We start from the raw sequence: 23424 nt of genomic DNA, 5'->3' as shown, positions 1-23424 counted from the left end.
AGAGGATCCAACAGCTCGAGCACCGTATTAAGACCCTTAAGGACATTCAGGCACTCGAGCTCTTCTTGGACACTGCACAACACGCTGCTGTAGATCAGCAGCCTGCATCACACCAACACCACCAAGACCATGATCAGGAACCTTATGGGGAGATCAACTCAAAGGTAGACAACCCTCAGGCTTGGAAGGAGGTCACCCATAGAAGGAGACGCAGGACCAGGCAGCCTCCACAGAACTCCTCTGCTCAGCTGCATTTACACAACAGATTTGAAATTCTTACATCATTAACATACAATCAGGAAACACATCTTGTGGAGGACCGCAGTTTCTTAGATACCACTCAGTGGACCATCCTGGATCAATGCGCAGGGGATAGCCCTGACAGGGACAGTGCATCACCACAGTCACACTTATGTAATCATGCAAATGCTCCATCCCCAATCATAGACCAGGAGCAACAGGAACATCCTTGGGAGAGTAATGGGCTCTCGGATGTATCTCAATGGATTGTCATTGATGAATGCACTGGGGATGTTGAGGAGGAGGACAACACTTTACACCTACATGATTCACTTCAACAGGAACACTCTTCAGGGGACATACACACTGTCTTGCACAAAAGGGACCCTGTCAATCCTCAAAGGAAACAGGTCTTGGTAGTAGGTGACTCCCTCCTTAGAGGAACGGAAGCCATCATTTCCAGACCGGATGGGATGGCTCGAGAAACATGCTGCCTCCCGGGGGCAAAAATACACCATATCACTCAGAGGCTCAGCAGGCTCCTAAAGCCCCATCACCCTCCCCACCTTATGTTGATTCATGTAGGTACCAATGACACCGCTAGGCATACTTTTCAAAAGATCACAAATGATTTTCGAGCTCTGGGAACAAAGCTAAAACTGTATAATGTACATGTGATCTTTTCATCCCTCCTCCCCGTTGTAGGACATGGCTCTACAAGGGCCGGAAAAATAGTACAGGTCAATAACTGGCTCAGAAAATGGTGTCAAGAGGAGCATTTTGGCTTCCTTGACCATGGTCTACTCTTCCAAGAGGATGGACTACTGGCAAGCGATGGGGTGCATCTCACACAAGTAGGAAAACATCTTTTTGCACACAGACTCACAAACCTCATCAGGCGCACTTTAAACTAAATCCACTGGGGGAGGGGAACAACAGCCTGGCGAACACTATATTACCCACGACCACAGGGAACCGCCGAAAGGCTAAACGGAGGGCTGCACAAACACAGCAAGGACCAAGTACAGAGAGCACAATAATCCCAAATAAACAGTTCGAGGGGAGGTCACAGGGGCTTACATGTCTTTACACTAATGCTCAGAGCATGGGAAATAAGCAAGACGAACTCCAACTCCTAGCACAGCACCACACATACGATGTCATAGGCATCACTGAAACCTGGTGGGATGACTCCCATCACTGGAATTTAACCATTGAGGGCTATAACCTCTTTCACAGAAATAGAACAAAGGGGAGAGGAGGGGGAGTAGCTTTATATGTCAAAAACAGTTACGTTGCAGAAGAAATGCAAGACTGTAATCCGGGAAACCAGCTTGAAAGCATCTGGATAAGAATCAAGGGAACCGGGACTCAAAAAGATCTTGTCGTGGGTGTCTACTACAGACCTCCGAGTCAGGATGAAGGACTTGATGAAGCCTTCTGTCAACAGCTGACCAAACAGGCACAAAGAAGAGATATAGTAGTCATGGGCGATTTCAATTATCCCGATATCTGCTGGAAAACAAACTCAGCCAGGAGTACAAAGTCCAACAAATTCCTCACTTGCCTTGCAGATAATTTTATGGTCCAGAAGGTAGAAGAGGCAACAAGGGGATCAGCAACTCTTGATCTAATCTTAACAAATGTGGAAGACCTGATCAATACAGTTGAAGTGGTTGGATCCTTAGGGGCAAGTGACCATGTGCTCCTGCAGTTTGCAATACAAAGGAATGCTGAAACTAAGACAAGTCAAACACGCATTCTGGACTTTAAGAGAGCTGACTTCCAAAAAATGAAGGAATTACTGAGCGGCATTCCATGGACGCCGATATTAAAAAACAAGGGAGTTAAGGATGGATGGGAGTTTTTCAAAAGTGAAATACTCAAGGCGCAAATGCAAACAGTGCCAACAAAGAAGAAAAATAAGACAAGTGCAAAGAAGCCAGAATGGATGTCCAAAGAACTTCTAACTGAGCTAAAGCTCAAAAGTGACATGCACAAGAAGTGGAAAAGGGGAGAAATCACCAAAGAAGAATTCAAACGTATAGCCAACTCCTGTAGGGAAAAGGTTCGCAAGGCTAAAGCGCAAAATGAGCTCAGGCTTGCCAGGGACATAAAAAACAACAAAAAAGGTTTTTTTGCTTATGTTGGTAGAAAAAGGAAGAAAAAGGAGGCGATAGGGCCACTGCAAGGAGTAGATGGGGTGATGGTGACAGGGGATAGGGAAAAGGCAGAACTGCTTAATGCCTTCTTTGCCTCGGTCTTCTCACAAAAAGAAAGCCATCTTCAACCTCAGCAACATGGAATGGACAAAGGATTGGGGGAAATCCAACCCCAAATAGGGAAACAAGTTGTCCAGGAACACCTGGCCACTCTAAACGAATTCAAGTCCCCAGGGCCAGATCAGCTACATCCAAGAGTATTGAAGGAACTAGCGGAAGTTATTTCAGAACCACTGGCAATCATCTTCGAGAGTTCTTGGAGAACAGGAGAAGTCCCAGCAGATTGGAGGAGGGCGAATGTGGTCCCTATCTTCAAGAAGGGAAAAAAGAACGACCCAAACAATTACCGTCCGGTCAGCCTCACATCAATACCAGGCAAGATTCTGGAAAAGATCATTAAGGAAGTGGTCTGCAAACACTTAGAAACAAATGCGGTCATTGCTAATAGTCAACACGGATTTACCAAAAACAAGTCATGCCAGACTAATCTGATCTCTTTTTTCGATAGAGTTACGAGTTGGGTCGATACAGGGAATGCCGTGGATGTAGCATATCTAGATTTCAGTAAGGCCTTCGACAAAGTCCCCCACGACCTTCTGGCAAACAAACTAGTAAAATGTGGGCTAGACAAAACTACGGTTAGGTGGATCTGTAATTGGCTAAGCGAACGAACCCAAAGGGTGCTCACCAATGCGTCGTCTTCATCATGGAAAGAAGTGACAAGTGGAGTGCCGCAGGGCTCCGTCCTGGGCCCGGTTCTGTTCAACATCTTTATTAACGACTTAGACGAAGGGTTAGAAGGCACGATCATCAAGTTTGCAGATGACACCAAACTCGGAGGGATAGCTAACACTCCAGAAGACAGGAGCAGAATTCAAAACGATCTTGACAGACTAGAGAGATGGGCCGAAACTAACAAAATGAAGTTCAACAGGGACAAATGCAAGATACTTCACTTCGGCAGAAAAAATGGAAATCAAAGATACAGAATGGGGGACGCCTGGCTTGACAGCAGTGTGTGCGAAAAAGATCTTGGAGTCCTCGTGGACAACAAGTTAAACATGAGCCTACAATGTGATGCGGCAGCTAAAAAAGCCAATGGGATTTTGGCCTGCATCAATAGGGGAATAACGTCTAGATCCAGGGAAGTCATGCTCCCCCTCTATTCTGCCTTGGTCAGACCACACCTGGAATACTGTGTCCAGTTTTGGGCACCGCAGATGAAGGGAGATGCTGACAAGCTGGAAAGCGTCCAGAGGAGGGCAACTAAAATGATTAAGGGTCTGGAGAACAAGCCCTATGAGGAGAGGCTTAAAGAGCTGGGCATGTTTAGCCTGCAGAAGAGAAGGCTGAGAGGAGACATGATAGCCATGTACAAATATGTGAGGGGAAGTCATAGGGAGGAGGGAGCAAGCTTGTTTTCTGCTGCCCTGCAGACTAGGACACGGAACAATGGCTTCAAACTACAGGAAAGGAGATTCCACCTGAACATCAGGAAGAACTTCCTCACTATGAGGGCTGTTCGGCAGTGGAACTCTCTCCCCCGGGCCGTGGTGGAGGCTCCTTCTTTGGAGGCTTTTAAGCAGAGGCTGGATGGCCATCTGTCGGGGGTGCTTTGAATGCGATTTCCTGCTTCTTAGCGGGGGGTTGGACTAGATGGCCCTTGAGGTCTCTTCCAACTCTACTATTCTATGATTCTATGATTCTTGTTAGGTCCATTCCAAATTGATTTGCTCACAACAAACAAGAACTGCAGATTAAAGCAGTTTTATTCAGTAGATGGAAGTATAAGTGGGAGAGGCACAGTAGATGGAAGTATAAGTGGGAGAGGCTTGACAATGGAATGGCCAAAAGGGATTCAATATGCATTCCCGCCAGTAAAGATACAAAAGGTGTTGTATAAGATATAGCTAGTGAAAGCTTGTGTTGTTTTAATAACTTCTTAGTGACGAAGGAGGCCATGATTTCCAGAAATGTTGTAAATGGCATTGCAGACACCAATACAAGCAGTTTTGTCCGTTTCAACATCAGGACTCTGGATAGTTGAAACAGAATGCATAGCTATGTTCCTCATTGTTATCTACTAATCTTTGATTTGATGGGGAACAAATGGTAGCCTATTCTCACACTTTCTACATTTTCAACAAAGCATAGATTTTAACATCATAACTGAATTAGGTGTTGAATCTGTTAACATTTTTGCTTTTTGAGCGTTTCCAATCAGTGCCACTGAGGGATCGTTCTTAGGTGGCATTATTAATAGTGATAACATGTGTAAGAAGAATTTCAGAATTAGCAGCATTATCAGTAAACAAAAACCTATGTAAATTGGACGGGGATTGGTTAGTACTAACTGGATCTGACCTTCATGACAAAATGTGTTCTAGGGAAGAATTGTAATGGCTCTATTATTCTCCTGAGTCTCTGTTTAAATCTGACATGCTTTGAAGTGTCAGTGCATGGAACAAATGTTCTTAGGTTGGACAAATTTATCTGAAAATGACCATGGAATTCAGACAAGAGTATGTATTATCTTATTAAATCCTAGATCTTTGATGGAAGATGATAAGATATATTTTGACATGGTGGATCAAAGCTTGCATCTTTTTATTTTATGATATTCAGAAGAAGCCACATTCAGTCAATGTGTGGCCTCATTCAATGTGGTATATTGCAACACCAGTGTCCTTTGCAATAATTTCTTCATTAAGGGATGTCTGTGAGGCAGCAGGTTGGGTACAACCTAGTACGTTCATGAAGCATTATAAACTGGATAAGCATAGATCAGTGAGAGCAGCATTTGGAAGATTTGAGCCTACAGTGTGATGCAGCAATGAAAAAAGCCCATGGGAATTGACCTGTATAAATAGGGGTATAGCGTCTAGATCCAGGGAAGCCATGCTACCCCTCTATTCTGCCTTGGTCAGATCTCACCTGGAATACTGTGTCCAATTCTGGGCATCGCAGTTGAAGGGAGATGCTGACAAGCTGCAGAAAAGAAGGCTGAGAGGAGACATGATAGCCATATACAAATACGTGAGGGGAAGTCCTAGGGAGGGAGGAGCAAGCTCGTTTGCTGCTGCCCTGCCCTGCAGACTAGGATGCGGAACAATGGGTTCAAACTACAGGAAAGGAGATTCCACCTGAACATTAGGAAGAACTTCCTCACTGTGAGAGCTGTTCGGCAGTGGAACTCTCTTTGGAGGCTTTTAAGCAGAGGCTGGATGGCCATCTGTTGGGGGTGCTTTGAATGAGATTTTCCTGCTTCTTGCATGGGGTTGGACTGGATGGCCCGTGAGGTCTCTTCCAACTCTACGATTCTATGATTCTGTGATTTGACCCACCCAAGATTGAAGGCTGGATTGCTTCCCATGCCATCCTGAGAGTGAGAGATTGGATTTACCGTGAAGATTCATTCTGGGATGGCAGGAGAAATAATCCACACCCACCCTTAGGAATATGAAAAAGAGACATGAGAAGGTTGTTAGTTGTTATGATTTAAATCTATGCTTAGTTGTGTGGCTTTGGGTTTAGGCTGGTTTGTACTGTTTGAAATTAAGGTTCGGTTTAGGAAAGTAAACTGCTAGAGGAAAGATGGGTCCTAATGGAAATTAACTGAAAAAGAACTCGGGCTCTTACCATTTGAGATGGCATTCAGGAGAAACCCATGTGTAATGGATTGTTCTTCTTGCCATGCTAGAATGAATCTTTACAGAAAATCCAATATTTTTATTTTATGCTAGGTGATAGTGGTTGCCTACTTAACCTTAATTAATATGCAGCTCTTGGAAATAGATACATTTTGGTCAGTCATCACATAATTTTCTCTTAATTAAATTGCACTATATTGTAGTTTAATGACCATCTTAGCAACTTTTTAAAGAAAAAGAATAGAGAAATAATAATAATCGTAAGAACAAGAAGAACTCTTGTGCTTGTATCATACTCAAATGTTGGAGCCTTCTTGCCATGTTCCTGGGATAATTTCTTCTGAACGGATTTAAGTGTTCAGTCAGTTATGGGTGGTGTGGCTGAAGCTAGCTAGCCCTTCACTTTTCCAAATCTGTGGCTAAGCTGTATACGTTTTCAGTGCCTGAAGAGGACTAAAGAATAACACTTCTATAACTTGAACACCTGACCTGACCTTGCATTTTTCTGTATTTGTAATAAAGATGGTATTTTAAATGTTTCAGTGCTTCAAATGATAAACATGAGTCTTTTTAGATAATTTTTAAGTGCTTTGAAAAGTGAAGGGGAGAAATCTTCCCCAGAATTTCTAGTAAGTGTATGAAAACCCCAGCTAATTTTGAAGAATATTGGTGTTTATGATAACAGTTTGGACTTGAATGCTCAGCATCTTTGCCTTCTGTGCTTGCAAAAAGCATGTGAATAAATGAGTATTGAAACTGGTGGCAAATTTTTTTCTTCAGGATTAATTTTAAGTAATTTGTCCAAATTATAATTGTTTAGTTTGTTTGTTTTTAGGTGAAGTTATCAAAGCTTGGGATATTGCTGTCGGAACGATGAAAATTGGAGAACTTTGTCAAATTACTTGCAAACCAGAATATGCCTATGGCTCTGCTGGCAGCCCTCCTAAGATTCCTCCTAACGCAACACTGATTTTTGAGGTAAGTTCAGGATGGCAGTATTCCATCCACAACAACAGAGCAGCCCTACTCATTGGCTGCATTAAACAGTTTGTACTTGGAAATCTCTGTACCTCAGAATGGGAGCCTGTGATTATGGCACCTAACTTATTCAGCAGGACAAGATTTAAAGAATATAAGGCGAAATAATGGAGCCCAGTGAAATGAGTAACTATCGACTAAAAGTAGATACCTGCAATAATGCTGTGGGTAGGTCAGCCTCCATAACTTCTTTGCCTAGGACTAAGCCATCATGTATGATTTCTACTGTTTCTAGGATTACCGAGTTTTCATAATTTGTCATAATTTAAAAAGCAGTTAGGAAGATTCTTCGTCACGCTACTTCAAATACATCAGCAGACAATTCTTACATACTTTCAGCATATCTTTGCAACCATTTGTAAACAATAAAAAATTAGTATCTAACTCCTTATTTTCTCATCATATGCACATAGCTCTAGTTGTAAAGTAATAGCAGGAAACATTTTGTACACCATATTTCATAGATGTCATGTCATGTTGTGAAGGCTGGTGTGCTAACTAGTGAAACTAATGTGTAAATAGAACCATAGCAGTGGTTATTAACTTCATTTTGTGAATAAGTCTCACAGCTTTATGACCATATGAAAGACATGTGATTGGCATAAAGTTAATATATGGACAATTTGACTGACATGAGGTATTCCTGTGCCTACTTTTCATGTGCACGAATTTGCACAATGGGAAAGTAGCTTTTACAGAGCAGCGTGTGTGTGTTGTGTTATATCTTGGCACATACTGCAACCTCTGGATACCAGAATAACTTTGGAGGTCAGTTGGACGCTTCCTAATGACTTTTGCAAAAAAATCATTATGATTATGTCTATGGGCAGTGTTGGACTTGTAAGACTTTTTGGTGAAAAGATTGTTTTAAAGTGTGTTGGTCTCAGGAATGGTTGAAAAGAAGATCAGGGGATGAGACTTGACATAATGTTGTTTTTCTCTTGCTTTTTTCATTCCGGTGCATTATGTGATCTCCAGCAGAATGGCCTTGGCGAAGATGGTTTACTATATTTGACCAATCACTTGAGTAAACAAATCCCATTATAACAGATGTGAGCTTGTGTTTCTTGTTTATCTTCTCTTCTCCCTTGTCCTCTTGTTGGAGTTTTATGACAATAACGTGAATTGCCCCTTATTGTCATAATCCTGAAGACATGATTTCCAGTATCAAATTGGATGTAGCAGAGGTGCTTAGCTGACTAATGTTGTAGGAGATGAGACAAAGACACAATGGCTACTTTGGAATTCATGTTTATTTTGCTCTTCGCACTTTTTCATATTATCAATCAACTTGTCTAGAGGAAATAAAAATGATTTAAGCATGACTCCACTTTGATGTAATTTTTTTTTTATTACTATCACATTTCAGAAATGGGTACTGTTCTGTTATTCAGGTGGAGGCCCCAAGGGGGCACTAGAGAGAGGACACTCCATTTTACAGGGGTAGAATGTGGGTTGAAGTACAGTAGAGTTCCGGTTATCCAACATAAAGCGGCGGGCTGAATGACAGATAACTGGAACTGTTGGATAATAGGGAGGCCCTATTATCCAAGCTGGGGCCTTGGCAAGGAGGGAAGGGACTTTTGCATACCATGCATGGAGGAGCCCTTCCAGGGGGTGCGGGGGGGGGACTCGAGAGGCGTCCTTTGATCAACTTTTGAAACTTCTCCAGAGGCGGTGGCCAGGTGCCTCGAGGGAGGCAAGCTCCGAAGGAGAACTCAGTGGAAGTTTTATTCTCCCCACCTCTCACTTGCTCACCTTTGAGGAGCTCGGAGGCTCCCACCAGCTGCTCTGAGGCGGGGGGGGGGGGGGGGGGCTCCATGCAGAAGAGGGCACGGAGCTGCGAGGAAGCGCGGGATGAAGCCGCCGCCACGCTCATGGCTGTCGCTGCGTCTCCACCACTACCGCCTCCTCCTTTGCATCCTCCTGGGGCAACCCGAGGAAGAGGGAAAGAAAAGTCCTCGAGCTGCCCCAGGAGGATGCGAATGAGGAGGCTCCTTCTTGCATGGTGTGCAAAAGTCCCTTCCCTCCTTGCCAAGCCCCCGGCTTGGAGCCTTGCTGCCTAGAGAAACTGTTTTTTTAGGCAGCCACTCGCAGGGGGCTTCTCCCAAGTGCTGGGCACCCATGGGGATGGGCGAAAAGCCGGCGCGTTGGATAATACGGTGTGTCAGATAAGCAGAAGTCGGATAACCGGAACTCTACTGTAGTAAAGCCATTTCCCCGTTTTCCTGTTATTCCCCCCACCCATGTCCCCATTGTGGAAACAGCCCCCATTTTGACATGGGAAATGGGGAGGGGAATAGCTAGCAAAATGGAGGACATAGTTTTCCTCCTTCAGCTACCAATGGACTATTCTTCTCTCCCTAGCATCCCCTTGTCGCCTCCGCCCGGATAATAGAACAGTGCTCAGAAATGTAACATACAACTAAAACTATTAGGTACATATGTCAGTCTGCAGCATTAACTTAAATTCTTCATTGGGCTGTTGATAAGGCAAAGGAGGAAAACTGTCAAGAGTCAGACGCCAGTTAACATACAAAACAAAGTTTATTCCGAAGATAAGCCAAAAAATAACATAAACACAGGAAATATCCTTGAAACACTTCACTTTTCAGTGTTTCGAGAGTAGATTGGACAATAATAACTCAAAAACGAGCCACGCTAATTTCCCATGCTGGCATTCAATAAAAAACTAAATAACACTTCAATTCAGCTTTGGAAAACAAATAGAGTTAATTGCTGGAAAATAAACAAACTAGAAAAGCAGTAAAGCTGCTTCCACGGTGCAGATATGCCGAGAGCCTCAAAGGGATGATGAATAGCCGTCGTCAGAAGAATCCAAGGTCAGGTCAGGAGGCAGCAGAAATTCCGAAAGACAAACCAATAGTCAGAAGCCGGGAGTAGCCGTCAGTCAGAGGGTGTAGACAGAAGCCAGGTCAAATTCAATCCAAAGTCCGAAGAGGGTGCAGTCATCCAAAACAGGTCCACGATAAGACACAGCGAGAGCCAAGCCAGATGGTATCAGCAGATCCGAATCACAGTCCAAGTCCAGAAACACAGAGATCCCAATGGCGCCTCAGCAACACTTTGCCACACGCAAAGTGCAGTGGCCAAACATTCTCATTTTATTCCCCTTCCTCCTGGGTGACCAAACACTCACACCCAAACACCAGGTGTCCCAAATCTACTCAGAGTCTGAACTCCACACAGCTAGAGCTCGTGGATCTGGAGTACCTAGCAACTCGTCAGAGTCCCAATCATCCTGCCCACACTTAGCCCCATGAACACTTAAAGAACCATCCTCCCTTCTCCAAGCATCCCAATTGGGATCAGCTCCTGCAGAAACCCCAGGTTCAGAAGTATCCATAAGCCCCAAATCCCCAGACATCTCCGGTGGCTATGCCCATTCAGTGCCCGCTTCCCCAGCCACCACCTGTTCCTCAGCATCCATCTCCCCATCTGAATCTTCCTCAGAAGATCCCCCATATAGCTCTCTAAGTCGCTTCCTGCGCAACTCCTCCAGTGAACCCTCATCACGAGGGTTTTTTCTTCCTCTTCGAATTCCATCCCCATCAACCATAATCCCCGAAGGCGCAGTCACAACAAAAACAGAAAAGCAAAATAGAATGTTCAATAGTTAAGTAAGCTAAATGAGTGAAAAAACTGATCTTGTAATAGATTAAAAAAACGAATTGAAATCTCAAAATAAAATTAAAATGCTTAGCTGAAATACTGAAATTTGTAGTGAATACTAGAAAGGATCCAAGGGAAATTGTGCCACCATGTTTTTACTTCAGGTGTTAAAATTCCTTGGACCTACTTTGTGTTGTAAACTTCAACCAGAAATTCTGGTGGTGAGCATTACATATTCTTGGTTGCATTTAAGTACAGACTAGTTTACGGAGCCTTTCTCTAATCAAAAGTAATAATGCAGCCCCATTCTATTTCAGGAGCCTAGTGATGAGGTATCTTGCTGTGAGCAGAACTTAAACTGCATATGAAGTTTTAAATTTTTGAAGATGTACTAAACTACAGTAGAGTCTCGCTTATCCAACCTTCACTCATCCAACATTCTGTATTATCCAATGCAGTCTGCCTCCTGCCCGGATCCACAGCTGTTTCTCTAGGCAACAACGTGCAGTGGGCCAAAACGCCCAACAACACAAATGCAGCCCTGCTCCCAAACGAGTGGCAGACTTGTTATAAAACATTTGTAACATTTGTGCTTAATTTGTAAAATCATAACATAATTTGACGTTTAATAGGCTTTTCCTTAATCCCTCCTTATTATCTAACATTTTCACTTAACCAACCTTCTGCCAGCCCGTTTAAGCAACTCTACTGTAATGTCTTAGCACAACACATTTGTAAACCATATAAAACTTAAAGGGTACTTCAAATATTCACAAAGTATCTTTCTGTATCAAAGTTAGAATTTGTTTCTTCGTGTGCCTTAGGAAAGCTTGCAGCTCTGTCATTTTTGGTTGCTTTTATGGTTGGCAGCACAATTGAAAGTAACCCATTTCATTCCAAAGACTATTTGAAGGTTGCATATGTTACATATATGTAGAAATACCAACAAGGAAAGATTGTCTAAGTGACAAAAAATCCAGGTTAACAAAACACTGGTAATTTAAAACTGGAAGGATTTCCAAGCAGCAAGTAACACTGAAGAGAGCTATTGGGCTACACAACAGTAATGGGAAACATCAATCTGACCTGTCTTTATCACATCTCAGACAGAAATGGCCCTGTGTTGTTAGGCCAAGATTCCCTTTCCTTGTTAAAAATTCTTGTATGAAGAATATCTTCTTCTAATCCTGGGGATTGTCTGCAGTAGCCATATGTGGTCCTGCATAACAAAGGTATTCAGCCCCAAAGAAACCTGACAGGATCTAAGGATAAGGTCCTGACATCTTCAGATAGAATGTTTCCCTTTTACCTAAAGTTGTGCTTTCATTTCACATCAGTCAAGATATTGTACAATCTTGAGACTGGAAAGATATGGTGCACTGCAGAGTTCTCTCTTCATAAACTCCTGGGGGAGAATTTGGCATTTGTGGATTATCAACACTTGGTCTGGTGGTGGCATCCTTCCAGTCAAGGAAGAAGTTGTTGGAGTTTTTTTGGGGTTTTTTTTTTGTGTGAAGACCCAGGTTCTGCTTTTGATAGCTTGCCAAGGCATTTGTTTGTACCTCTGGGGCCAGAGGAGATATGCGTCAGAAGAAAATATCAATCACAGCATGGCAGCTATGTTAAACCCACAGCAAAAAAGAATGACTTACCTGCCATTTTTAAGAAAGAAAGAAGATATTATCCTGTGAGATTCATTTCTGGTTATTGGAGAATTACTCCCATTGGCAGTGACTTTTATTGGTGTAAGATGTGTGTGATTCTAAATTTATAATCTGGAAATTGAATGTAACTAACTTCCCCACGGTGCTAATTGATTTTAAGAAAGACTGTTAAGAAATGCCAAGTCTAATAAATGTTGAGGGCTAGATTGACTGTAACAGCTAGTAGTATACATACCTTTCAAAAGCTTAAAGTATTGCCTGTCTTTGAAGCCAAGAAAAAAAAGAACGAAAGAAAGAAAGTGTAATTTTTTGCCACCTGGCGTTTTACTATAATAACTTAATTCAAAATGAGAACAAGCAGCCTGATTGGAATTGGGTAAATACTGTACTGTTTAATGTGAGCTTATTGATACATGGTAATAGAAGAGAAATGTGAAGAAAGTATACTTCAATCTTTACCACACATAATATGATGATCTACAAAATAATTATATCACAGCAGTAATAGGGACAAGGCTTCAAGGATATAATTGGCAGTAGCATGTATCTGTAATTCCTTTCCTTTTTGTTTTAATGTATTTGGCATTACTTTCCATTTGTATGTAAAACTGTTGATCTGTAGAGGTATCTTTAAGTTATAAAGGAAAGCTATTTCTCTTGGGCAGTGCCATCCTTCTGTTACATCTGGGTAAGGTAACCTTCGAGAATTTTATAAACCCTGAGTTTCCATTATCCTTTTCTTTAGATAGAACTGTTTGAGTTCAAAGGAAAGGATCTTACAGATGATGAAGATGGTGGAATAATTCGACGAATCCGTAAAAAAGGAGAAGGCTACTCCAAACCCAACGAAGGAGCCTTAGTAGAGAGTAAGTGTCTGAAAAAGTGCAAATGCTATCCATAGAAATATGTTTAAATGGGATGCTTGTGAGTCCAAGACCCAGTCTCTAGTGTTGATGTAATTCTGATTTGCAGCTGTAATTCAAGAATGCATATTCTCTAATCACAACCGTTACCAGGAGCAAATCCTCTCCCTCTTCAGGACATAAGAAGAATTGCTAGAGCAATTCAAAGTGCCATCTAGACTAACATCCTGTGTCCTGAAGTGACCAACCAGATGTCTGTGGGAAGCCTAAAAGCATAACATAAAACCCTTTCTTGCTGTTGTTTCTCAGCAATTGGCATTTGAGGTCACAGTGCCTCATACTATGAGTAACAGCAGTTCATAGCTTTATCCGTCACTAATTTATTCGGTTTTTTAAAAATCTATTTTGGTGGATCACATCTTGTACAAGTTGTGATAGATTAACTATGCATTGCATGGCAAATTATTTCCTAGGTTTCTCAGGGGTCTCCACCAATCAGCTTCAATAGATGATCTTCCAGCATTATGCAAGACAGAGTACAGATTTTTCAAATCCTTTTTCAATGTTGTTGATACTCTTCCATTATGTCTTCCATTTAACTGATGTTTTTCTCTAAAATAAATAGTCCCAAATATTCTAACATTTTCACATGCAGAAATTGCTACAGACTGCTCAAAGTCATGGTGAGGCCATTTGGATTGCCACCCCTAGCAAAACCCCAGAAATGACTGGATTTGAATAATGGCTATGTTTCAATGTTAAATAACTGTATTCTAATGTTTTATGTTGTCATAATGTTAAACAATGGGTGGGAGGAATGACAGCAGGTGTTTAGAAAATGAATTGCCATGCAATCACTCCTTTGATTGTTACCAGAGATAAGGTAGCCTGGGGAATTCGGAGGCCACAAAAGTAGCTTGTAGTTCTAGTGCTGTACTGTGCCTAGAACCTTAATACACGGGACTCTCAGTTAACCAGAACTCAAACAAACAGAACACTCAAGCAACTGGCCAATCAAATAAATCATACTTTAAAATTAAAAAGTGACTTCTTAGTCTTTATTTGCTTTTAATTACTGTATTTCAATATCAATTTCATTAATACAGAGCTTATGTGTGATTTAGCATGAGATATAGTATTAGACTTATTTTTAATAACAACTTTCAGGCAATGAAAAACTATCAATCCTCATAGGTGCCAGTTAACAGAGTCTGCTAGTTTTGGAATTCTCCCCTCTCCCCCACTGTTTTATATAACCCACCTGAGTAAATGTGCCGTGTCCATTCAACACTGATTTTACTAGATAATTTTGCTTTGTGTAATACGTTTTTGGGACTGATAAAACAGAACCTTTATAATCTCATGTTTTTTGTACCAGTTGAGGTAGAAGGTTGGCATGGAAACAGAGTATTTGACAAGCGTGAGCTGCGGTTTGAAGTAGGAGAGGGAGAAAATTATGACCTTCCTCCTGGACTGGACAAAGCTCTGCAGAAAATGGAGAAGTTGGAGGAGTGTGTAATATATCTCAAACCCAGGTATACTTCTTGGAAGTGGTTCTGTCACACTTATTGTTTAAATGAATGAGGCACAGCTTATTATTCCAATGAGCGGAAATTTGAGAATTACTAGTGTCCACTTAAAATAACTGACTATAACGGGGAGGCCCAGTAGCGCAGTGTGTTAAAGCACTGAGCTGCTGAATTTGAGGACCAAAAGGTCGCAGATTCGAATCTGAGGAGTGGAATGAGCGCCTGCTGTTGGCCCCAGCTTCTGCCAACCTAGCAGTTTGAAAACATGCCAATGTGAGTAGATCAATAGGTACTGCTCCGGTGGGAAGGTAACGGCGCGCCATGCAGTCATGCCGGCCACATGACCTTGGAGGTGTCTATAGACAACGCCGGCTCTTCCGCTTAGAAATGGAGATGAGCACCACCCCCAGAGTCGGACACGACTAGACTTAACGTTAGCGGAAACCTTTACCTATAACCCTTAACAGATCTCAGAACTAATGTATTACAAGCAGTGATGTTAGGAACTGTTAGATTTGGGACAATAAGAAGGTGATATTTTCCATAGTGTCACCATTTAACTAATTTACAACACCATAAATTGTCCAGCAAGTGTTTGGAATGAGGAAGTGGTGTCGCAGTGGATGATGAAGCAGCTGCTCCCTCTCTGGCCGGAATCGAGCATACCCTCAGGAAGCTGGAAGCTGGAGATGATTAAATTTCCTCTGTGTCTGTCTCTGTTCTATGTGTATATGGCATTGAATGTTTGCCAATTATGTGTACATTGTGATCCGCCCTGAGTCCCCCTCGGGTTGAGAATGGCGGAATATAAATACTGTAAATAAATAAAATAAATAAATTTTGGAGGCAACATTAATATTAGCTTATAGGGTTATTTATTTTAAAAAATAATTTCAAGTTAATGTGTCATGGTTTTTGAATAGTATTCTAGGTTCAGTTTCCCTACTGCGGGATAGTGCAATGTTGCTATATGGCTGGAGATATTTTGAATAGATTGATTCAGCTCTTAGAAAATTCTGTATTTTTTCACAGCTATGGTTTTGGCAGTGCTGGGAAACAAAAGTTTCAGATTCCTCCAGATGCAGAGCTGCAATATGAAATCAAGCTCAAAAGTTTTGAAAAGGTATGTACAGGAGGGTTTTCTAGTGATTAATCCTGTCTATTTCCAGATGGGTAGAAAAGAAGGGGGAAAGCATTTACTTGTGCTGAAATCTACAAGAAAAATGAAAGTTGACCAGTAGAGCATTTGGGTGAAAATAAACAAATAAATGCAACATTTCAGTGAGTATTTACTACTGAAATAACGTAATTGATACTTTTCTCAAAACACATTTCAGAACTCTCCAAGATTCTGGAATAAGTGGTCATGAGGAAATTCACTTACCCTGAAATCATGCAGAGAACATACTATTACATCTCTGATTAAAATCTATTCTTATATTTATTCCACACTCACAATAGTTATCTCCTTACAAAGTGATTGTTAGTTTGATTCCACTTTTATTTTATCATACCTAAGGTAGTCAGGTATCCCAAATTTCAGATAATCTCCTTCAAATTGTAATATTTTCTTCCTCAAATTTAACTAATTTTTCAACCATGTCAAACAACATGCATGATTAGATATTTTCAACTAAGGAAGACTCATTCCTCCTCCTATCTTGACATATTGTAATATCTTAAATCTAACCCTGGGTCTTTTTCCTTGCCAAATTAAGGCTGATATGTCTTTTTGCCACAGTTTGAATGGAGTGGTCAACACACATTTTGGTGCCTCAAATGTTAGCCCTGTTTCTGAGTATATTTGACCTGTTAATTCCAAAAATGGTACCAATCTAGTTTTTGAGATTCATAAGATGTACCAGCTACCAGTCACCATCTGCTTGGCCACAGAAAATCAAGATAACCATATCTAAGAAACTAGCGCTGTTGCAGTCCATGCAAAGAATCAGTGCCTCAAATAACCCCAAAAACAGGTCTAAAAATCAAAACACCCAAGAAAATCTTCTTTAAAAATTGGGCTGTATTATTGTTAGGAAAGATGTGGCACAGTGTTGGGAAGGGTTAGAGCTGAAAGAAGCATGAAGCTGTTCTTTTTGAATAAGTCATCTCCCCATATGTATAAATGGATGAAATGTGGGCTACGGGTCACATGCCATGAAAGAGGGCTCTGCATGTCCCTTCTGGCACGAGTGCCATAGGTTCACCACCACTGCTTTAGGATTCTTTTAAGTCTTTCAGGGTGATTCTATGGTAACTTCCAGCAGAAGTTATATAAAAGTGTTATATAACTATTCATGGTTTAGGTGTTTACTATCCATGGTTTCCTGTTTCCAAAATAGGTTCAGGGCCAATAAGGTAATGCGTAGCCAGTTGCCAGGTCCCCTCCATAAAGATTTGTGGCATTTGTCCTTATTTTCATTCATCCTTCTGATCCACTTCTTTTTGTTTCCATAGGCTAAGGAATCATGGGAGATGAATACTGACGAGAAGTTGGAACAAGGTTCCATTGCAAAAGAAAAGGGTACCCAATATTTCAAAGTAGGTATAAGTGGGTTTTATACTTCCTTGGCAGATTTCTTTTAGTAGAACATAATTATATTTGGGTATATTCCATACTTCTGTTAGTTCTGCTGAAGCTACAACGTGAGTGATTCCTGTTAGTTCTGCTGACGCTGCAACGTGAGTGATTCTTGATTTCCTTCAGTATTAGAGCATTATCTTCAAAAATTATATGGGCAGAAAAAACTCATTACAGAGTTCTGACATCAAAATAAATATATTAAACTGTGAGAGCTGGCTTCTAGGAGGTTTAAAAGAATCTGGTCTTGATTTTATTACCAAGTTTGATATATGAATACATATGTCAGAATGCTTGCCCTTCTTAAAAGAATTCTGCCTCACAGCAAAAGGAAACAAAATATTTTAACAAGACAAAACATTATGGTCCCTTTAAAAGCACCTTTTATTGACTCTTCATTTTGAGAGAAATGTTCAGTTTTACTAGACACTGTTGTAAATGTTTTTGTGTCTTCTAATGCATGTGTGGGCATGAAATAGGGTTCAACCACGCAACAAGAAAAATTTGAAGAGCACGAAGGTTTAGTTATAAGTATTATGCATATATATAGTCGTTATAAAGCACATATGACAGACCCTTACACTCAGGGATATTAGACATATTTTGGGCTTTTAATCCACACAATAAATAATCCATTGCCTTCCAGGAGGGGAAGTACAAACGAGCAACATTACAATATAAGAAGATTGTATCGTGGCTGGAGCATGAAACTGGACTCTCTGATGAGGAGGAGTCGAAAGCCAAAAGCCTCAGGCTGGCAGCACATCTTAACTTGGCCATGTGCCATCTGAAGTTAAAGGAATATTCCCATGTCTTAGAAAACTGCAACAAGGTAAATTGACATATATGAACTTCAGCCAGTAATGAGTAATTCTTTGTGCTGGGTAACTCTTACAAAACATACAATAATACTGTAGCTATTTATTTATTATGTCAGAAGCCAATTAAGAATACAGTTATAGTGTGTGTAGAACTTGGCATACTACTAAAGCATAATACACAGTTTTAATTAAAACAGTAGCTAAAAACAAACTACAGGCAGTCTCCAAGTTACAAACATCCAACTTACAAATGACTCATAGTTAGGAATGGAGATGAGACAACAGGAAGCAAGAGAAATCTACCCCTAGGAAGGGAAATTTACTCCTGAAAGAGCTATCATGGGAAAAAAGGTGTCTGCACTAAAGCTTCATCACCAATCCTTGCTTCTGCAACAAGCCAAATTTTTCAAAATCCAATTATCACAGGGACAGAAATTGAGGTGAAATCTTCTTGGGCAGGGGCACACCTCAAAACATACAGTACAGGAGTGTTAACACCTCCCTATGCTATTCAAAGCTTTATATATTCAAAGATGTTTATATATGTACAGTATATTCGTTTGTTTCTTTGGCTGGAATTCCACTTAAAAATGAACTTGTTCTGACTTACATACAAACTCAACTTAATGAATCTACAGAATCTATTTTGTTTGTAATTTGGGGACTGCCTGTTTAAATTTTTTAAAAATAATTAACATCAATAGTATTTAAATTACGTAGATTAATTTTCTAAAATGCATTTAAAGCATGATTTAAAAAACAGATGTTTGCCTATTTTGAACTTTACTCTGCTATATGATTAAAATCTAGTTTGCTTGAATATAAAAGTCTTAACTTGCTAATGGAAAGAGAGCACACTAACAAATATGGTTGAGGACCAGCTGCTGCCTTCAAAAACTGTACCTGTGATTGTGATGGGGCCCAAAGAAATCTGATAATTTGAGGCAGTTTGTATGGGTTGATAGGAGTTTGTATGTGTTGATAAGAATATTTTAAATAGTCTGGATCCAAACCATGTAGGACTTGAAAAGCACTTAAGGGATGAACAAGGAAAAAGACTGGTAGACAATGATATTTATTCAATAGGGAATTATGTGATCCCTGCAACCAGCCTAGCTTGAACAAACATCCTGAACCTACTAGTTCCAAAGACAGAACCATGTAAAGTGTGTTACTCTAATCCAAAATGCTATAATCAAGTTACATATCATGATGTCAGAGACAACATCTTAAGGAATACGTGCAGCAGATGGACTAGTTTTAACTTCAAATTCACTTCTGGCCTTGCTGAAGCCTTGGCATCCAGTCTCAAATCTGAGTCTAGGGGTATTCCCAGACTATAAACCTAAGCTTCAGAAAGTGCAACTCCAACTAGCTCAAGCTGAATTATGTTCCCTCACTGGGATTACAACTTATTTCCCATCAGGATTAAGTTTCAGTGTGTTCACCATCACCTACTCCTTTACTGATAGTAGACCACAAAGATTTAGCACGGGAATAGCTTTGCTGAATTTAGCTGGAAAATTGATAGAGGTGGGTGTCATCAGCATAGTAGTGATTTCAAATCCCAAAACTCAGTAACATCATTCAGTGATTTCATATATATTTGAAACAGATGAAGGAGCCCACTAAACCCTAAAGTACTCCACAGAAGAGTGGCCAGGTATCAAACAGGCATGCCACAGCAATACCCCTCCAAGAATCACTAGAACCACTGTAGAATAGTATCACCTTGTCCTTACTGTCCTAGAGAGGATGCTATGGCTGAGAGGTTCAACAGGGAAACCCTTCTCTTGTCTAGTTCCTGCTAAGCCATCCACAGCAGTGATCAAACCTTTCTCAGTCCCATAGCAAGATCTAAAGCCAGATTGAAATGGATCTAGACAATTTGTTTACCTCTCCTGGGGCTGGGAGGCCACTATATGTTAGATTTCCTTGCCCAATGAAAGAGTATTGGAGACTGATGGATTACTGCAATGCACTCTATGTGGGGCTACCCTCGAAGATAGCCCGGAAACTACAACTAGTCCAACGATCAGCAGCTAGACTGCTAACTGGAGCAACTTGCAGGGAGTGGTCAACCCCCCCCCCCCCCGGGTTTAAGGAGCTCCATTGGCTGCTGTTCACTTTCCGGTCCCAATTCAAGGTGCAGATAATCCCCTAAAAAACCCTGAACGGTTCGGGACCCGTCTACCTTCGTGACCGCCTTTCCCCCATGAGCCTGCACGATTTCTTCAATCTTCTGGGGAGGCTCTCCTCTTGTTCCAACCACTATCACAGGCTCGGCTTGTTGGAATGAGGGAGAGGGCCTTCTCTGTGGTGGCCCCTCGGCTCTGGAATTCCCTCCCTAGGGAGATTAGACTGGCCCCAACCTTGTCTGCCTTTATTAAACAGCTGAAAACATGGGTTTTCAAGTGTGCATTTGAACAACCAATAACATAATAGACCCCTCTCATTGACATACTGTCTCCTCACACTTTATTTTCCCTCCTACCTATCCTACCCCAAACTATCTCAGGTAACGCTTCAACACTTGCCCAGGCACTTTATTAATGGCCTTCAAACTATGCACTTTTTGACTTGATTGCCCCAATTTCATCCATGAATGGTGATGTTCGTTTTTATTACCTTTCCATTTACTTGGTCACTATGGTGTTACATTGTATTTTGTGTTTTGTTTTTATATCTGAATGTTGTGATGATACTGTTTTTAGTTATTTATATTGGTTTTAATTTGTCACATTTTGTTTCTGTTTTGGGCTTGGCCCCATGTTAGCCACCCTGGGTCTCTTCGGGGAGATGGTGGTGGGATAGAAAAATAAAGTACTATATTGGTATTATTATTATTATTAAGTTCAGGGAGAATTTTTCAACGATGTTTCATTGCTCCCTCCTCTATGCAACATAAAAACTTGCTTTGTTCCAGGGAGTTTTGCTTTCTTAGTCCCATCCTGGATGCTTTCAGGAACCTGGAAAGGCAAGGATCCATTACACGTGTGTGTGTTCTCTGTGAATCACACAAATAGGGTTATTCTGCACATGCACACAGTACACTCCCAAATCTTATAGATCTTAAGTGAAACATTTTGGTGGTAATCATGCCCCTTCCCTCTGATGATATAAATAGATGGACTCTGCCAAATCCCGAGTTTCTTTTTGTCCAGTACAGCAGCAGCGCATGTAGGAACTATGTAGTGTTACTTGGATTTCATTTTTTATCTTCTGATTCTCTAATACCAAGACCCTTCTTGCCAATTCTTCGGTTCTATGACTGACTGGTTTATTTCTTACTCTGCTTGGATGTCCATTACATCAGACAAGTGGGTTCTCAACATTGTGAAGAATGGTTAGGCCAATGAGTTCAGCTCCCTCCTTCCCACCAGAGTTCTCCAGACAAACCACCCTTTCCCCAGCTCTTCAGGAAGAGGTGTGATCCCTTCTGGCAAAAGTTGCTATTGAACATGTCCCACTTTCCTGTCTCCAGAGGGTTTTTCTTCCATTACTTTACCATCACCAAGGGTGGATTGAGGCTTTTTCTCTGTCATAGGGATGTCAGTTTCTACATTAGGCCTCAATATTTCCAAATGGTGACTATCATTTCTATCCTTTTTCTTCTGCAGCTGGGTGGCTAGTTTGCTACATTGAATCTCAAAGATAAGACACAGGTGTTTCCTGTTTTGCCATTGAGAGTCATGCTTTTAGGTTCTATGTTCTTCCATTCTGATTTTATGATGCCCCTCAAATCTTCACAAAGTGCTTGGTTGTAGTGGCTCCTTGACTTTGGTCACAGGGTCTCATCCTCTTCTTATAAATAGATAACTAGCATCTCATTGCCCACTCCTGGAATCAACTGCTCCATAACATCAAGGCTACATTGAATATCCTATGCAACTTGGGACTTGTTGATATCAAAGCTTGTTTTGCTCCTATGAAACAGATTGAATTCATTGGTGCAATGAGCAAATCAATTCAGCAAGCGTCCTTTCTCCCCAAGCTCTACCAGGGCACATAAAGCAGTGGTTCTCAACCTGTAGTTCCCCAAATGTTTTGGCCCTGAAATCCTAACAGCTGTTAAACTGGCTGGGATTTCTGGGAGTTGTAGGCCAAAACACCCGGGGACCTACAGGTTGAGAACCACTGACATAAAGTCTGCTAGGTCCATGACTCAATTCACAATGTCTATCATGGTTCTTCCAAGTGTTCGATCTATTCCATGATTCCCATCACAATTTTTGGTGTTATCAATATCCATGTTTCAGTCTCTACAGTGGTGGGTAACCAGATCCCAGATCTGTTTAGGTGTTTTGTTTCATCTACCACAGCCATCAATATTGGTCACCACAGACATATCTATGGCAAGGGGGGATCCCTGCAATGGTCAACAAAGGACAATTCCACCACTGTCTTTTACATCAACAAACAATGTGGTATTGGTGCATAAACAATCACATATCCCTTGTCACAATTCATCTTTCAGAGGAGCATAGAGTGGATGCTCTGAGATGGATGTCCCACTCTTGACACCCATACCTGAGCTCATTCCATCCACTCTTTCATCTGTGGGGCATGCCCACTATATACTTCTTTGCCTTCTCACTAAATGCACAATGCAGTCTCTTTTGTGTCAGAAATTAACAGTGTGATAGCGACAAATCTCTGCATTTCCTTTTGGTTTGATGGTTCTCATGCCTTTCCCCTCATTCCATTAATCACGAGGATTCTAGCTAAAATCATTCAAGATGATGCAAGGTGCATTGGACACCCCATGGTGGCCAAGGCAGCCATAATTTGCCATTCTCCTGTGTTCTAGGGGGAGATACCACACATTTCAGTCTCTACCAGATTTTACAACCATTCACAACAGTCGAGAAATCATCCATCAAACATTTCTCTACAAATGGAAGATGTTCACTAATTTTCTTCATCACACTAGTGTTCATTCTGGTTCTACGTTCCACGTTCTGGACTTTCTAGCGTCCCTTTCCAACAGGAAACTAGCTTGTCCTCCATTAAATGTTACTTGGCTGTCATCTCTTAGTATTTTTGCAAGCTTGGGAGACCATCTTATTTCACTGGTCCTCTTATAAAAACCTCCTTGCATGGCTACAAAAACCTCCATCCATCAATGTTTTGTCCTGTTCCTGGATGGAGTCTGGAGTCTCTTTGTGAACTGTTGAAGAAGC

At 41.2% G+C, this 23424-nt stretch overlaps 1 protein-coding gene across 1 annotated transcript in view; it reads left to right on the top strand.

Annotated features, from left to right (window-relative positions):
* Window positions 1-23424, top strand: part of fkbp4 (FKBP prolyl isomerase 4) — a 47871-nt gene that overhangs the window by 18658 nt on the left and 5789 nt on the right. The window contains exons 3-8 of the mRNA XM_062982029.1: window positions 6948-7090; window positions 13193-13313; window positions 14689-14845; window positions 15872-15962; window positions 17297-17380; window positions 18067-18252. Coding sequence (XP_062838099.1) covers window positions 6948-7090; window positions 13193-13313; window positions 14689-14845; window positions 15872-15962; window positions 17297-17380; window positions 18067-18252 — 782 coding nt within the window. The remainder of the gene's footprint in view (window positions 1-6947; window positions 7091-13192; window positions 13314-14688; window positions 14846-15871; window positions 15963-17296; window positions 17381-18066; window positions 18253-23424) is intronic.

The sequence above is a fragment of the Anolis carolinensis genome, chromosome 5 (genome assembly GCF_035594765.1).
Source record: "Anolis carolinensis isolate JA03-04 chromosome 5, rAnoCar3.1.pri, whole genome shotgun sequence".
Taxonomy (NCBI): domain Eukaryota; kingdom Metazoa; phylum Chordata; class Lepidosauria; order Squamata; family Dactyloidae; genus Anolis; species Anolis carolinensis.
The sequence above is the reverse complement of the archived record's forward strand: the minus strand, read 5'-3'. Positions and strand labels throughout refer to the sequence as shown.